Raw genomic sequence first — 18376 nt, forward strand, 5'->3', positions numbered from 1 at the left:
GGAGGCTCAATCCAAGGCTAACCAGAGCAAACCTGCTTCTCATATCTAACAGAATCTTGTCCCACGGTAGTTATACCAAACCCCTGCCTTCATGAAACAGGTCGAATGTACAATTATACACTTCACTTACTTGCACCACACCATTGTATGTTGGCCTTTGAATACCTTGCATGACTTTGTCTGCGGTTTAATGTTGCCTGCCTCTTTAAAAAAAGGGCCACGTGTGACACCACAGTATGGTACTGCACTTCCTATTTTCAAGCAGCAATATAGTTCAAGCCAATCATCTATCAAGACAGAAAGGGAAGTTTGATTAAGGCCACCAGGAAACAAGCATAACGAGTTGCTGATCATATAACAGCCATGCAAAGAAGAGGCTCAGGTAAGCAGCTGGATTCATTTGAAACATATTATTCGAATGTCTGCTATCAGTAATGTATGTTTTATGCATGCACTTCTTACAAGACAGGTGCTGATAACAGCAGTAGCTTTATACCTGTATCTATCCCACTGCATAGTCACTGTAGTCAAATACTTTGTAGTCATTCTTAAAGTTGGCCACAGAGACTGTGCTGGTAACTGCAGTGAAAATCCAATTCTTTTTAAGGGTGGGCAGAGTGTGGTACACACTTGTTGGCTTAAGATATCCAGATTCTGTGAAAGCACAAGCAGACACAGGGTTTTGAGTTTCTGGGACCAATATTCCCCATGCTTCATACAGCGTTCGGTACCACCAAATAAAGGGGCTTGTTTTTTCAGAAGTGTGAATTATCTGACGTCCTCAAGGTCACTTTAGGTTATTTACCTGATTTTTTTGTCTTGGTTTTGTCTGGTGAAAAAGAAATATGTAAATGTTATTGGTCTTCAGTTTAGGGGAAGTATATGGGGGTAGTTGCATTGAGAATTAGTGTCACACTGAGCCTTTTTTTATGCAATGGGGGTCAAGTGTCCATAGCTCCTGGACTGAGAAAACTGATAACTGGACTGGTCAGATCAGTCAGTGAAACATTAATGTGTACGACGTTTGGGTGAATTTTGAGTGCTAAATATCGGTCTGAAATTATTAAACATGTATACAGTCGTGTGCAAATGTATTAGAACACCTCAAGATTTGTCATTTATATCCTTTATATACCTGTCTGCATGAAAACCTCTGGGTGTGAGAATTTCAATTTCCGGTCAGTAATTGGTGATAGAGAAACAACAGTGCGAAAATGTTAGGACACTTTGGGTTTTAATTAGGCATCTTAAACAACTTCTAAAAAGTCTCATGCATTTTACCATTTGTTGCTATTTTAAATTAATTGCCTGTGTGGCCTATTAAAGTCATCAATTAAATTAGACAAGCACTAATTTGCCCATTCTGACGATTGTCCAAGATTTTCCGTTGCAGTGGTTTGATTTCATCTGCACAACAAATCACAACAACAGAAGCAATGGGATAAACTAATGCATGTGTACACTACTGTATTTCAAAGTCATCTAACAGAACTTAGTCAGTTTTCATGTGAAATTGAAATATATACGATAGTGACTGGGTTGGAAGAACCCAATGCAGGTCAGACTCTCAGTATCAGGGTCATAAATGTCATAAAGTGAACAAACTTTAAATCTTTTTATAGGTCATAAAAGTTATTCTACCTTTAAGGTACACATTAAAAATGAAACCACAGTCTCAAAATAAAATTCGCTTACAGCTGAACAGGTCTCTTACTTGGTAAGGAAACGAGACTTGTGATCAGTTCTCTAAATAAGCTCCTTTTGCAGGGACTTGATAGAAAACTGTCCAGTTCTGGTTACTGATATAGAAAAAAAAAGATCTCATGTCCGTAGATTTAGAGAAAGCTGATCACAGGTTTAAAAAGTATAAGCTGTGATGGCATGTGTATCAGATCTGTGGTTTCCAGAGGAGTCACTAAAAGGCTGCAAAAATAGGACCAAAATGTGGCTCTTAATTTAGATGAATTTGGAATAACCAGGACACCCTTGCATTTTCTAATTTCAATTTCATAATAAGCATCTTATAACGCGAAAAGAAACTTTCAGATGATATGCAAAACCGAGGTCCTGTTATAAGTGACTCTGCAGCAGCAGTTGTTGATGCATAGTTCACCCCCTAGTCTCTGTAAGTCGCTTTGGATAAAAGCGTCTGCTAATTGACTCATTAGTAATACATGAAATAGGGACTGCATTTGAGGGTGCATTGTTTTCCTTAGAAATGCTGGAGAGCACTGGTGCAGACTCAGCACTGGAGATGTGTTGCTGATAGCTTGTAATGCAACATAAAAAAGAAATACGTTCAGAGGAAGACCACAGGAGGAAGTGTGAAAAACTGTCTTGCTCTCTTGCTAAATCTGTAAGTGAACTTCCGGAAAGAACATGATATCACCCTATCTGAATAGATAAGACACTTTTCAGCAGAAATGCATCACAAGAGCACTATAAATACAACTGTTGCCAATTAACTGTAAACCGTGATAAATTAACTGTTTTAGAAAGCATTTCCTACACGTGTAGCTTCTCTCTCTCATTTTACAAGGAGGTCCTGGCAAGAGAAGGCAGCAAGAAACGACATTATAAAATCAATGGCAAAAAGAGACCAGTCATTCAAACAGGACAAAAACAGATACAACAATCATAAAAAACACTAATACAAAATAAAAGCATAGAAAAGTAAACACGTGTACAAATCCTAATAAAGTGGCCAGTATGCGTACAGTATGGCAACAACTTTTAGGGTTATACACTTACACACCACTAGAGGGCGTTAGGCACAGAGGCCTACAAATGACCATTTATTTTGAATATTTTACAACAAATACAATATTAGGTATGTGGCCCGTGTATTTTTTTTCAGATTGTTTATATTTTTATCTTTCTTTTCTTTTCTTTTTTTTTGATCCATACTTTAATATACAGGGTGTTTAATTATAAAGTCACCTGGGGCCCAAATATAACAAGTGGAGAAAATTCATCGGTGAGAATTAGCATGTTGTGCATCACAGATCCTAACCCATAGAGGGCGCTGCCTTCCATGATTCCAAGGCTTCAATCCATGTGCTGTTCAATCCCATGTGCTAAAACTGACCGTTTTTCTAATACTGTCAGGATTGTTCCCCGAGCCGGTTATGCAGAGTTGAAGCCAGCGCGAGGCTGGGTTTTTGTGGAGCAGGCTAGTCTCAATCAAAGATCCCTCTTCCTTAAAATATCACAGTTTAAACAGCTCTCTCTGTCAGTGGTATACACCCTTGTGGACTTTTCAGCCTATTCCAAGCCAGGACCTTCTTTCAACTAACTTCTTAATTAATTATCTGGGCCCCTAGGTTCAACTGACAGGACAGGACATCATTGGAAAGCAAGCAATCATAAAGCATAATGCAAGATGTATTTTTTTTTTTTTAAGGTCAGTTGTTTTACCTGCTCCTGACCATGCATATAAAAGAAATATTGAACTGTCCAGAAACGGTTTCTTGCATACTATACACTATATAACAAGCTTTTGCTCACAAAAGCCAACTTTTTGTTATGTTTAAGATACCTTTGTCAAAGGGAAAGTGTGTTTGAAAACAAAAAGTGGAGGTACTTATAGGCTTTTGATGCCAAGATAACTACAGGCACACTTATTTCTATTTAAATCTATTCGTGTGTTTGTGATGTCATTTATTAGATAGTAAATGGTGTAACAATCTACTATGCCTTTCTATTAAAATCTTCAGGCATTCCGGTATTGAGTCTATTTATCCTTCATTTTTTTAGGTTTGACTATATATATATATATGTGTGTGTGTGTGTGTGTGTGTGTGTGTGTGTGTGTGTGTGTGTGTGTGTGTGTGTGTGTGTGTATTGTCATATGCATATAATGCACTCTCATTAACACATGGTAGGCTTTTTCATTGGTGCTGTTCTGTTTTTGAGGTTCTTAAAGGTTTGGTACCTCCTTATCTGGATGTCATGGTTGAGAGGATTAACACTGGCTATAGTTTACACTCTCGGGATTCTGCTAGCTTGGCAGTCCCGAGGGTCCGCACACGTTTGGGAGAACTATCTTTCACCTATCGGCTCCCCCCCCCCAAAAAAAAACATGGCACTCGTTTACTTATAGTATGAAGATGGAATTTGACAATCTCTCCTTCTCTGGCTGTAACGATCCCATTTGGGAATTGATTAGAGCCTCTTGCTGCTGTGGTTTTTTCTTTAGTCCACATTAACGTATAGATGTGTCTTATTTATGTTTTTTTTTTTTTTTTTTTTTGTAGGCTGCTGACTAAGTTTGAACCACACCTGTATTTATTGTGTTGCTTGTATTGAAACAGGGTAAATATTTTGTATAAATCAATTAATGAATTATATATATATATATATATATATATATATATATATATATATATATATATATATATATATATATATATATATATATATATATATATCCCAACTCAAAAGCGGGTGAAACTCTTAGCCCGTAGATTATCAATCTTTCTGAGAAAGATGTCCGGTCAGTGCAAGACGCCATAAAGCACAGTCACTGATTCGAGACAGTGTGCGTTTTGTGCTCGCAGTCAGCTGTTGGAATATCAGGCTGCTTGAGCCTGTCTCCCTGCCTCCCAATGCACAATACCTTTTGTCTAGGGGCACCTCAATGGAACGTTCCATTCTGGTGTTAAGGGGGGGGGGGCGGAGATGAGAAATCAAAGACTGATGATCCAGGGGTGAGTAGTTCAATACTTCCCACGTGATAGACTTCCCAATTGTTTTGGTTAAGTAATGAAAATCAACCGAGACCATCCGTGGAAGTCTTAAATCATAGAGACGTTTTTTTTTAAGACAATCTCCCCTTCGAGTAGTTTGGTAGGGTCGAAATGATTCACAAGACGCTTATCTTGTTTGCATGAGGAGACCCGAATACATTGTTCGGAGGTAGTTAGGTACATGGACCGAGGGGATTAGAAGAAGCGTGCTTTTAAAATGGATCGTAAATCGTACTGAAAATTTGCAGTAACAATCGTGTTACCCGTGCTGGTTTGAAAGGAGAGGCTTTGAAGGTGAACTGAACGCGTATGCCATAAATGCAACCCAGGGGTTACAACATAGCTCCGTTTTTTTATTCTTTTTTTTTTAAATTTATATTTCTGGAAAGGAGCCGTCGCTGTGTTAGAAAAATGTAAGGCAATGGATTGACCGTGTGGATTCAAAGAGCAAATCTGGATCCGGAATGGTGGTGAGTAGTCAGGAGTATTAGCTACAGAAGTATTGATGCTAAGTTCTTAACTCTTTGTCTATATTGCAGACGATGAGGGATGGGTGTGCAGTAAAGCGCGAGACGACAGTACTGATGTTGAGTAGTTACGTCGTTAATCTGATTACAATTTGCATGCGTTTAAACTTGATTGATTAAGGAACAACATCTGGTTAGTCCGGTTTATTTTGGGTGTGTTTGTTTTTTTATAATTCTAAAGCCATCGACCCGCCTCAATTTGAAAGGACAGAAATAATATGTGTCAACTCAGGCGGCTCCACCACAGACCAGCAGCTGTACTGTGTCATGTGGAAACTAAGAAGGACCACTGGTAAAATTAATATATGTTGTACTGTGGGATTTCAAAACCAGTGCAATCGGTGAAGGGTAGGTGGACGTAATTGCAACGAAATATATGGACATTTGAAATTGTAATTAGAATTGATGAAAAAACGATTTATTTCATTGCAACAAATTATTTTACCCATGGAAAATAGGACTCCACTAATGTTGCATTTTGTCTAGGCTAGGATTCGACCAATCTGGGTCGACGGAACGCGGATGTCTTTCGTAATGTTAAATAGTTCGTGTATACGATAAGTAGCGGTATCATAGATCTGCTAGGAGCAATTATACAACCCGTTTTCAGTCATTCCAACAAGCCTTTATTTGTGTTGACATTTGAGAAAACGTGACGAGTTTCCGATGCGTTACCCTGTCTAACGAAAGAAAAGAAACGGATAATTTTTTTTTGTAAAAAAAAACCCCGTAATACTACAAATCAGATCTAATGGCACCAAAATGGTGGCTGTATAAAAAACTCTTGCATTAAAAAGAATACTGTCAGAATTCTCCAAATGCATCAAAACATGAACATTGCTCGTAGTTCTGGGTCAACGTATCCTGAATTTGTTGCATTCTGAATTCTAAACCTATGGGGATATACTGAACGTTTGAAAATTGTGCAATTCATGATCAGACTGTGGCCATTGGATAGCTTTCATTTCTCCCGGGTATGTTTGGTATTCAAGCTATTTAGAAGCATCCTCCTCATTATGTATGCCCTGTTTATATAAATCCTAACTTTCATCTTGACCTTATTTTGGCACACAGGAGATCCAGTTGGGTTAATCTGAGTGTAAAACTGGTACTAAAACAGGGGGAAAGGCCGTAAGAAAATCTTCATATTCCATAGTCAAATAAGAACAATAGTTTCCTTTTTATTATATTACACAGCTTTTGTTTGTTTGTTTGTTATTGTAGTATGGGGATTCATTCATAAATCTAGAGAGCTGCTTATCGGATTGAGATGAAACTGGTGATCTTTTAGTACAAAATCATAAAATTTTGGGGGTGGGGGATATGAAGAAAGTCTGTGTCTATCGCACTTAAATATTTGTTGCATCTGGAAGTTTTAATTGTGATTTCAGCTTGCTTGACGTTGTTTAGCACAGTAGACCCTCGGAAGTATATGGAGGCACCTGCTTGTATGTCTATATTGATAAGAACAGGTGTGTAGTGTTTCTGCTGAGACCAGCAGCAAACTAATTTCATGGCTGATTACCAGCATGAGAAACTAATGATTAGCCCCATACCATATATATTGAGAGTCAGAGCTGCTGTCTGTCTCTTTATACAACGTGTTTTAAGTGGTGAGAGGGCTCGTTTAACCAGAATCTGGGGATGTGTAAAAAAAAAAAAAAAAATGACACCAATCTGCTTTTTCTCTCTCTAATTTTGTATTTACTGAGGCGTGGGATGCATCTTGCTGATCTGCTTCATTATGCTTCCTTATAGTTTGTCCTCCTGCCTCATTTCCACTATAAGGCAGCTGCCAGAGTACAATAATGCAGGATTGTGCAAGACTCAAACCCGCAGGCGTTCAGTATGCATTCTGCCCTGTCTCTTTTCATACAGCCTGTGAAAGTTACTGGGAAAGCATTCGCTGCTGGTTTCCATGGGATGCTCCTGGAATGCAGATACGACTGACCTTTGTTTTACATAATCTGACCCAAAACATTTCAGATGCACAAAAAGATCCGAGTTAGAAAAGGAAGAAAAAGAGGGTCTGCTTTTATAACTGTGATGTAATTCAAAAAGAGCCCAGTGAAAAAAAAAAAAAAAAAAGAAGAACCGTTTGGGGCTAATTTGCACCTCCCTTCCCCTTCCCCAAATAAATGGCCAAGTTCATAATATGAGGGCCCCTCATTTTAGGTAGAAAAGGTCAAGTTTCGGTTTGTGAATGGGCAGGCACCAGGGTGGTTCAGCCCCAGTGGTGCCTTGTTTAACGTGGTTATGTAAACCACATCTGTATTGGAATCGCAGTAAACACGACCTTATTTTTTTTTAGCAGTTAATAGATTTGTTGGAGAAACTTACTACAATTGAAACAATTTATAAAATTGAGACTATTTTTTTTCTTCTTCACTTACAGGCCTAATAAACGTAACGGTTGAGAATTTGCACAGTGACACCACCTTCGTAGTCATCCTCTTTCTCTAACAGTGTCTTGCAGCTGTGTGAGTTGACAGGCTCTTAGTAAATGTCTTACATTCTCAAAACAGCGTCCGTGAGAGATATGTCATTACAATGTTTTTGTTGCTGCTGCAGTGTTTCATCTCGTGGTGTATTTTAATTTGGGCTAAGTATTTTAAATGACTGATGAGGGGGGTTAGAGGGTTAATGTCTTTAACACGACATATCTCAGCCCTCAGACCTTGAACTTGCTGTCTAATACGGCAGAGCAGACAGGCGCGTCTGTCTATTACTCAGTTCTGTTACATGAGAGACTTGCTTAAACTGCACTGGCCCACGTATTTATCTGGAAAGTGGAGCAGCAGTGTAGCTTTACTAAACCACATGACCAGAATGAGAGCGCGACACTTGCTTGTAATGAAATATTATACAAGAAACTCCCTGCTTCTAAATAAGACCATTGCCAAACAAGACCCCATTAAAACCATTCTCCGTCAGTCCCTTTCAAATTTGGATACAATTCTCTCTCTATCAGAACCACTATTAGGAGCCTGTTTTACTCTGTGCTTCTAGGATTCCATTGTCCTGGATTTAGCACACAAGATATTGAAAGGTTTGTTTCAATGTGCATTTGAAATCAACAGCGCCATATCAAAACTCCACCCTTCAGAACTGATCAGGACTTGTTCTTTTCTGAACTATACAGTGTCTGTCTCCCTGGTGAACTATAGAGGCAGACAGCGCTGAACTGCAGACCCTGGTGAAAAGACCTCCCCAGAACAGAGTGCTCTGCTTGGCTGTGACACGCTGCTGTGGTGCCCTGGAGATGCCTCCTATTCTCACTTACTCCAGATAAAAGAACAATGGCCCTTCATTCAAGGGGTAGTCTGAGTGTCGATTCTGGGGGTCAGAGCCCGGGCACCTGCTGTGTACATGTCCTGAGTTTGGGGTAGGGGGATGGGAGGGTAGGATTGGGAGGCTTTGAGATTTATGCAGTGTCTTGGACCGTTGCCGTAGCAACCGGCCTAGCTACAAGAAAATGTCTTCTGTGAACTTGCTAGGGAATTTTAAATGGGGGTCTTGGGAGAATATGACGGCCTTGTTGTGACCCAGTTTCCTCCCAGATGAGTGTGTTTGCAGTAATGGGTGTTTGGTTCTCATGAGAGTTTGTTTATTTTGATAGTACGTTGTAAGAGTTGATAGTTTTATTAGATGAACAGTGCTTTACAAACACTAGCTTTCACCTCAAAAAAGTGTCTCTTCAGGTGAAAGTGGAGGTTTAAGGAGACAGGTTATATAGTATATACTGTATATGCTTACAGAATGACTTGGAAATATTCTGTATTCTGATTGGCTGCTGACATTTCAAAGCCATGTGGTTCAAACAGTCCAACCAATGGTTCAGACCTAATTTAATGACGTGCATTACAACTAAAGTGCATCTGAGTCAATAGCTTTTTAAAGTTGAAATTCACCGCCATTATAACTGCTGGATAGCACTAGCAGGCTACTTGGAGAGCTTACATGCCACTTCAATATTTTTGCTTTTTTTCCCATAAGTATTCATTAATCTAAACATGTCAAAGTAAAGGGAATCGTACAAATTTACAAAGTCAGCCTCCTTGTGTGTCTTTGAAATGTAAAGGTACAGAGCATGGTTTTTGTAGGGGAATAGTAATTTCAAGCATCAAGTTTACATCCAAATGTGTATGAAATATGCAAGTAGGCAGTTTTTTTTATATAGAAAATTAATCTCTTCAAACCGCAGTGAATTAAACGTTTCTTGTGTGTTACTGCTTACAGAGCAGAAGTAGTTCATACATATATTTTGTGAGTTCAGATTATTGACTGAATAAAGCGAAATTGATAAGAAACCTCTGTGTTACGTTTTGTAATTTCGGGTAAGATCAAAGAAAAGTAGACATTTTGACAAATGCCGTTTTAAAAACAGTTCAAATGACTGCGAATGCGAGTTTCAAACTGAAGACATCTCAGGTTTGAAAACAACATACACATTGTTTTGTTTTTAATGTGATTGTCAGTTTATGAGCCAGCTATCTATTCAGGTGAATACAATCTGTCTGTGCGATGTGTGAAAGCATTCTCTTCTGCCAGAGCTGACCGGGCAGCCTTTAAATGTGACCATGCAGGTCAATGGATCTTGCCTAATTCATTTAGATCGCTCTGCAGTACATACTGTAATTGTACACCCTGTGGGTAAGCCTGCCTCCCTCACATTGCTGTTTTACAAAGGGAAAAAAATCACTAAATTAACAATTCAATTGTTGAGTATCCTACAAGCGATGGGTAAAACATACCGAGGTTAGTCTCCAGGGTGTCTCTTGAATCGTGCTGCCTGCATGCTTTAATCTATATTCAGAGATAATACTGTAGGCCCAAACTTAATCCTGTACACTGTTTATTTGTGTTTGTTGTTACTTGGACAGTTATTTGAGTTCTGTTTTGCTTAGTAAATCGAGAGCTCTCTTTGAGCGCTGTGGAGTAGGGGTAGCCCCGAATAGTTGACTAACAAAGTGATAGTCGCCCTCAGAAACTGGTATTTGACTAATCACGGCCTTCATCTCCAAAGCGGTGGCAGAGCAGCACTTTATTACCAGCAAAATAGTCAAATTTTTGTGTGTTTGAAGCATATAGTAGTAAACTAAAGCTGAGGGAACACAAAGTCACTTTTTCAGGAACAGTATCTTGTGAAACCTGGTTCCAGGAGACCTAGTTTGAGGCATCTTTTTTGCTGTCTCAAACTCCCAAGTCTCCCCTGGTGTGCCGTGCAGCGGGCTGAAACCTAGTCTCCTGAAACCAAGTTCCAAGCCACAAAGTGGCTTTGTGTTCCTTCAGCTTAACGTCGTCAATTTGTGACGCAGGGGTTTATGATTTTCCTGAAATCGAAAGGGAACCATAAGCCGACGTTTTTGTAAAATTCCAAACCAAATGATACCGGCAACAAAAACGAAAATTTTTGTACAAAGAAAAAGTGTGGGCAGTATCAGGCAGGCGGCTTTTTCAGAAGCTCATCTCACACTTTTCTGATTTGAATTGAAGTAAGAGTTTAAATCCTAGGGTCATATGTATTATTTACTTGCATTATATTGCTTTGGGGAGAAAAAACCTGAAATGAGGTACCTGTTCAGATCATCTCAAGTTCACATTTGAGACTAGCGTAGTGTTTTTTTCAATGTCAATTTATGGACTGCTTTTATTGTGACTTACTACAATAAAAATATACAGTTAAAAGACTTTAGGTTCAAATTTTTTTTTTAGAGCCACTGCTGTTTATTTAACTGAAATAGACTCTGTTTATGTAAACTGCAAAGAAGCTGGTAGTTTAAACCTGGTACTAATGTGAAATGAATGTTTAAAGTCTGGGCTAAGTTTTTATTCAGAACCATTTTCTTTTCTGGTTTCAAGTCTCAATGCCCCAATGGGTTCAGCAGTGCACAAAGGTTATGCGTGCAATGAGTCTGTCTGAAATGGGAGGTAAGTTACATTTTTACTCTCTCTTCTTTTTCTTGTATTGTATTTCAATCAAAGAAACAATGTGCACAAACCGTTTCACCCAGCACGGTTTTCAATAAGCTGATTTCTCAATGAACTAATGTTTCAGCCTCATTAACTAGCCCGCGTTCAAGCACAGTGTTGCACAAGATTAGTAGGCCCCGTATCAATTGATTATTTTTTGTGAAGGGCTTAAAGCCAGCTATCAGTTTTGAGATATGTATTTCCACCTTTCCAGAGCTTTCCATTTTCACACCCAACATGGGCTAGAAACAAGTATTGTGAGCATGGTTTGTTTATTCAGCTATTTTATTCATTTGGGTCCTACAATGGGTAGCAGAGGTTAAGTAGAGCCGTGGCCGAAAGTTTTGCATCAACTGGAATTTTAGGATTGAGACATTTATTTAAAACAAACTCTAAGAACAGAATTGAGATATTGTATTTAACATCGTGCAATCTAAGAAACTGCAAAATGAGATTGCAAGTGTTGTATATAGCTGCTGTAATAGCAGTACAGTATTTCATGTTTTGAAATGTCACATTTCTTCAATTTGTATACGGAAAACCTACAATGCGTTATTCAATATCTTAACGTAACATTTATTCAACAGCAAACAAAATCAGTTTATTCTATAGGGTGATGCAAAACTTTTGGCCTTAGCTGTAGTTCTAAAAGCCATCTTGCATACAAGCATTCCTAAGGATGTATGACCATGTTTCTTTTTTTTTTTTTTTTTAACCACTTGTTTAATCAGCTGAGAGGCTTTCATTGCAGTTCTCGTTTTTCATTTCCTCTTCCTGTAGCAAAGGGCATACAGTACGTTTTTAGTGTGCAGGTTAGTAAGAAAGCATTGAGGAGAGAATTTCAAACCAAGACCAACTTTAGTTGATTTAACTGTTCATACCAAAAAAAGAGGCAGATTTCTTAAAAAATGGTGGTAAAAACTAAATGATGGAAGAACATGTCCTTCACCAAGATGGCCGCCAGCCATTAACCTCACCCCCACTCCCCACACACACACACCCCCATGTGCAGAGCCTACGCTCTGTCACACATATCCGTAGATATTTTTTTGTAAGCCCTTGCTTTCATCCCAGATAAACAAGTAGAAACCTCTGTCAGTTGTGGATAGAAAGCTGTTCGATGTGCGTTGATTTTGTCTCCACGTCCTTCTGTTTGCTTTTGCTGCTGTGTCTGTGTTTTTATTTATTTACTTTCTTAAACTTCATACGAAATAACAGAACAGTCCGGTTTCCCAAGGCGAAACAATTCCATGTACTGTAGGCTGACCTACTTGCATTGCCCTTTTTATGGAGTTCGGTCAACAATCCTCTACTAAAATATTCATAGCTGATTAACAGTGTGTGGCGTTCTGGTTACCCTGCTATTGTCAGATAGAACAGAAGACTGCGTTGAAGGAAGGCAGCATATGATTGTCAAGCCCAGCTCCGGTGAAGAGCCTGTAATGTTTCCATGGATCCAATTACATGAACCTTTTATCGGAGACCAGCGAGTGATTTGAATAGGAGATGGGTCAGGTGTATGATTACAGTCTTGGTTTCTGTTTGTAGATATCAACGTGCTCGCTTGCTTGCTTCCCTGCTTTGCATTTCTCCTGCTAGTGAATTTTATGAGGTACAAAGGAAAGTATTATCATGTTTTTAAACCAAGCGACCTACAGCTATTAAGTATATATTTTTTTGTGTGTGTGTGTTTATTTTTGCAATTCACTGAAGCCTTATGTTTTTTTTAATATTACAATATTTATTTAAAGAGTAATTAAGTCTTATAAACATCAGATAAATATTGATTTTATATTCATATTTCAAATATACCGTAAAAAACAGTGTATAAGTCGCACCAGTGTGTAAGTGCCCCCCCCCCCCTTTTTTGAGACAACAATTTTAGGAAAAAGCCTATAGGTCACACTGGTGTATAAGTCGCTCCCCCCTTTTTAGGACCTCCTACAAATACCTAGAAAATAGACTTATACAAAGGTTTTTACAGTATTTGATATGATTTCTAAATAATTATTTCAAATAATGTTGTTGTGAATGTTTGTTTATAAATATTCTGATTTCTGTTTCAAATATATTTATAAATGTGTTTACAATGATGTTTTGATATCTCTTTTAGTTTTATAAAAATATTTTCTAATAAATATTTGACTGCGGACAAAATCTTGAAATATTTGATATTTATAAATTTAAATCTCAAATATAAATGTATTTGTCCTAGGCCTGATAAACATACAAACCTTCCCATAAGCCCCATTGCTACAGTTATTTTTGTTATGGCTGTAAATCTGTGTTAAATGAGTTATTCCCATTAGGATAACATAAATTGATAAAAAATGAGATCAAATTGTATGCCAGGCTAAAATTTGATAACCATAAATGAAAAGTGATGAACCCGGTTATTTAATAAAAAAAAATATTTACTTGGGGTTATTGGATCTTATTCACTTTAACTTATGAGTTATTAAAATAATATTAAGTTATATTTAATTCTTAAAAACAGACAAGCAAAAAATATTTTTAAATTCATTTGTGAATCTATCCCATAATGAATGATGTACGTTGAACTTTCTTGTAAAAAAAACATCCCTTTTATGTTCCAACACTACTCCTTTTGAAAATTTTTAAAGGTAATTTGCCGTATTCAGTAAAACGGAAATTATGGGTAAGTATATTCTTTTTTTTTTTTTTGCACACCGCTAATAATCACAATCAAATAAACCGAAATTAGAAGATTTTTCCTGCCTGGATTCCAAATCTTTATTGTGAGCTTAAAAAAAAAAAAAAAAGTGTATGCCAAATGCACTTAAAAAAAATATATGTAATGTATATTTTTTTTGCCCCGTGACTTAACCGTGTCCTGCTCTGTGTGTAAGAGATTATCGTCACACGTCTTCGCTGATCACTAACTCTGCTGCTCTTCTGTCTCTCTCTGCCTGTCTTTTTTTAAAGAATGTGTTTTTTTCTTCTTCTTCTGTATTTCAGGCAAGGAGTTCAGATAATCTTTCCAGCACGGGGGACCCCCTGTCTCAATCCGTGGGGACAATCGCCACCCTTAAAGGGAAAATGAGCAAAAGGTGAGGATCTTCCAAGTCTATTACTGTTGATGCATTGTGTGCAATTAGTGTCTTGCACTCACAACTTCATCATAGCTTCTGTCTGTGTAAAAGAAGACGGGCAGTTTCTATCTCTTATTAGGTACCACTGTCCCCTTACTGTGTTTTATAAAATGTTGTCTCTATTTCATGAATTCATTAACATGATAAGCAATGGTATATATCAATACATGATAATGCTACTTAGCTCTCCTTTCTGCAGTAAGTAGTGACATACTATTACTACAGTACACCCTCGCTATGAGGCCCTTCGGCTATAACGAACCTGGCCCCAGGACCCCAAATAAAGAAACAAAGATACTATTGTAACGTGCGTGGGGTATGTAGCGCAGGAACGCTTGGAGTAGGATCGGTCAAACAGCCTATGGGCGACAGGCACGGACCACAGGAGCTGCTGGTGATTGGCCGTGGAGCGGGACGAGGCGGGACTAACTGGGGCTAAATACCAGTGACAGGAGTTGTGTTATTGTGAAGCAGAGAGAATCGAATGAACAGAGACAGAATAGTTCCACCCTGAGATTCCTTAAAAAAATGAATTAGTTTTATCGGCGTAGGTCGTTTCCCACAGCGACCTGTTAATTGTTAGTTAACAATTGGTGGTTTGTGTTTGATCATTTATTAGTGTAATAAGATTGAGCTTGGCTCTGAATCGACTGAAGGGTCATTCATAATATGGCGTTAAGGTTTTTTGTTATAATATACACATACTGTCAACATCCCGGTCTGTATGCACGGGATGCCACCTCACAGTGAAGTCAATAAGAAATAAGAAACACGTACTGTGTAACTTCCTCAAAAACGAAAGTCATTTTATGTTGCAACAAAACTGCAAACTATATTGATTGTTTGAAAAAAGGAGTAACGAATTGGATAAAGCAAAGGCAGAATACTGCATACATGAAACGAACAGGTGCATGTAATTCGACTTGTATTCATCTGATTAATTTACTCCAACAGATTATCCTTCATTTTTATTATCATTTCGCTATAACGAACCCCTCTATATAACGAACAAAAGGCGAGGGTGTACATTATTATTATTATTATTATTATTATTATTATTATTCTTTATTCTAAGACAGTCCAATAGTTATATATTTTTTATGTTTTAGGTTGTTTTTTAATATTTTTTTATTGACATTGGGGAGCTTCTGCAGGCCCTGTTTGATGGTCAGATATATTACCTACTTTTCACATATTTTGTAAATACTGTACTGTACTGTACACCCCTAAATGGAATGTCTTTCAATGCAGTGTTGACCACAGAAGCGTATTGTTTTACTGCTTTGGGCTCTGCCAGCTGTTACTGGTTGGCTGAGATGTGGATTATCATAACACTTTCTTGGCTTGGCGAAAGTGACTACAGAATTTGGAAACAGCTGTTTGTGTCAGCTACTATCATGTACAGCTGTGGCCAAAATCGCCTAGAGTTTTAGTATTAAAACATCATAAAAAAAACATATGAACATAATTTAGATCATTTATTGAACATCATGCAATCAAATAAACTACAAGATGATACCGTAAAAAGTCTGCCGGAAGCCATAATAGTAGTACAGTATTTCATGTTGGATTTCGAATTTGAAATGCCATTAAGAAATAAGACAAACATGTCAGTAACACACCCGCCCCGTTGCCACGGCTGCAAATTCAATATCAGAGCTATCGCTGTGATGAAAAAGTAGATGACGTGATATATATTAACATAATAATTGCCAAGCTTCGTGACAATTTAATAAGCGATTCTTTTGATATATGCAAAAATGTGTGCCAGTGGAGAAGGGGTATATTTTCACTATCAAATCTGTAAACTCCCCACTTTATCATCAAGCAGGACTCTTAAGAAACAGCAAAACCACATATGCCTGCATGCAAGATTGCAGCCACGGTTATGCAAATCACAATATCGGAGCAACAGAACTTGGGATCACTTGGAAAAAAAAATGTGAAGGAGGGTTGTTTAAAACTGTGCTCTTCTTATGCACTAGGCTGCAATTGCAGACTGACGTTTTATTTTGTGACATTTCTTCTCTTTCGTGTCCTGATTTCAACGATACTGAATCACTTCACTTGGGGCAGCAGTGTGGAGTAGTGGTTAGGGGTTAGGGCTCTGGACTCTTGACCGGAGGGTCGTGGGTTCAATCCCAGGTGGGGGACACTGCTGCCGTACCCTTGAGCAAGGTACTTTACCTAGATTGCTCCAGTAAAAAAACCCAACTGTATGGGTAATTGTATGTAAAAATAATGTGATATCTTGTAACAATTGTAAGTCGCCCTGGATAAGGGCTTCTGCTAAGAAATTAATAATAATAATAATAATAATAATAATAATAATAATAATAATAATAATAATAACAACAACATTCATTTGCTTTAGTTGTATTTGTGTCATTGTGATTTTTTACTATCCTAAGCAATACGGATCATGGAGGAGTGTCTACATATCCCACACTTACATTTTTAGGCGCATGTATTTTGAGACTCGCTCGAGAATTGTGATGAAAATTGATATAGACTTTATTTCTCACAGGGCCATGAGGGGTTTATAATGTAGGTCATGCTAACCTTTAAATGCATGAGTTACTGTATGGCATTGGTGGGGCTGTCTGGACTCGCATGTTAGAGAGCTGTTATAGTGCTGTACATTCAGAGATTTAAACAATGCATTTTCACCTGCTGGGGATGCATTTCCCTGACAGGTGAGGCGGCCGTACCTACTTGGGTATGGTACGTCTTCCTAGAGAACTGCTTCTCCAATTGTCGTGAAGCTGGCTTGGGATATTCTTTTGGGCAAGTTATTGGGAGTATCTCAATCTGGTAGTACTGTATATAGAGGCAGTAAAGGGCCATGACCTATGTGATCATAAAAAGCAAGCCAGAATTAGAAACCACATGACACACAGAGCAATTCATAGTTGTAAACCCTAGCAATTTTCCCTTTTTAAGATAGCATTGCCCTGTTCAAAGCCTTTTTCCGCCCACGAATGACCTCCCATTTCTCCTTTGAATATATGCAAATGTTTTTTTAGCAGAAGAGAAACCTGTAAGGTACACAGCTTAAGCTTTATAAAGAGCATTCAGCAAAGGCAGTTTAGTTACTCCCCCTTGGGTATTAAGACCCATGTAGGTAATAATTGGCACGTACACCAGTTAGCACTGTAAAACCAGTCCTCTGAACAGCGATTTGGGGTTTTCTGTCAGAAGATGTATTGTACTGCACAGCACAAAATGCAAAGCGATTTTTAAACATTCTAATGTGGCTTGAGGCAGAAACAGGTTTTATTAATCTAGTTATAGTGGAAGCGCAAGGAAAGGCACCACAAGGATTCAGCAGGGACTCAAACTTAATATTGTACTCCCAGTTTTATTTATAGTGGGCTTGAACCATTTTTGTGCCACGTGGTAAGCTAATTTACAAAGGCAAAACAAAATAATGTTAGAGTACACAGCTATATGTGGGAAATGATAATGATCTAGTTAAATGTCATGCTTCCATCTGCCCAAAGTCGCATGCAAGTAAAACTCTATTCAGTTCCATCAGCACTCTATTATTATTATTATTATTATTATTATTATTATTATTATTATTATTATTATTATTATTATTATTATTATTTATTTCTTAGCAGACGCCCTTATCCAGGGCGACTTACAATTGTTACAAGATATCACATTATTTTTTACATACAATTACCTTTTTATACAGTTGGGCTTTTACTGGAGCAATCTAGGTAAAGTACCTTGCTCAAGGGTACAGCAGCAGTGTCCCCCACCTGGGATTGAACCCACGACCCTCCGGTCAAGAGTCCAGAGCCCTAACCACTACTCCACACTACTCTACAATCCATTCTGAAACTAGATGTTATCCAGGGATCAAAAATACCCTATTCTAACGGATCATGTTGAATTCATTCCTGTTTGTGAACTCATCAATGTTTAATTGATGCTAAAATTAACTGATAACTAATGTTTTAAAATCGAACCTCCTTTTAATTGTTATGAAGTAACTTCCTCCATC

At 38.0% G+C, this 18376-nt stretch overlaps 1 protein-coding gene across 5 annotated transcripts in view; it reads left to right on the top strand.

Annotated features, from left to right (window-relative positions):
* Positions 1 to 307: 307 nt before the first annotated feature.
* The window catches only part of LOC117434145 (rho GTPase-activating protein 33-like), a 41022-nt gene continuing 22953 nt past the window's right edge, over positions 308 to 18376 (top strand). Inside the window, exons 1-4 of one of the 5 annotated variants that reach the window (XM_059009323.1) lie at positions 322 to 382; positions 11138 to 11206; positions 13873 to 13907; positions 14228 to 14319. In XM_059009323.1, coding sequence (XP_058865306.1) covers positions 364 to 382; positions 11138 to 11206; positions 13873 to 13907; positions 14228 to 14319 — 215 coding nt within the window. In that variant the 5' untranslated portion in view covers positions 322 to 363. Of the gene's footprint in view, positions 383 to 4810; positions 5219 to 5366; positions 5624 to 11137; positions 11207 to 13872; positions 13908 to 14227; positions 14320 to 18376 lie in introns of those variants that run through there. The other 4 variants (XM_059009325.1, XM_059009326.1, XM_059009324.1 and 1 more) reach the window with 4 other exon arrangements.

This window comes from Acipenser ruthenus, chromosome 38, assembly GCF_902713425.1.
Source record: "Acipenser ruthenus chromosome 38, fAciRut3.2 maternal haplotype, whole genome shotgun sequence".
Taxonomy (NCBI): Eukaryota; Metazoa; Chordata; class Actinopteri; order Acipenseriformes; family Acipenseridae; genus Acipenser; species Acipenser ruthenus.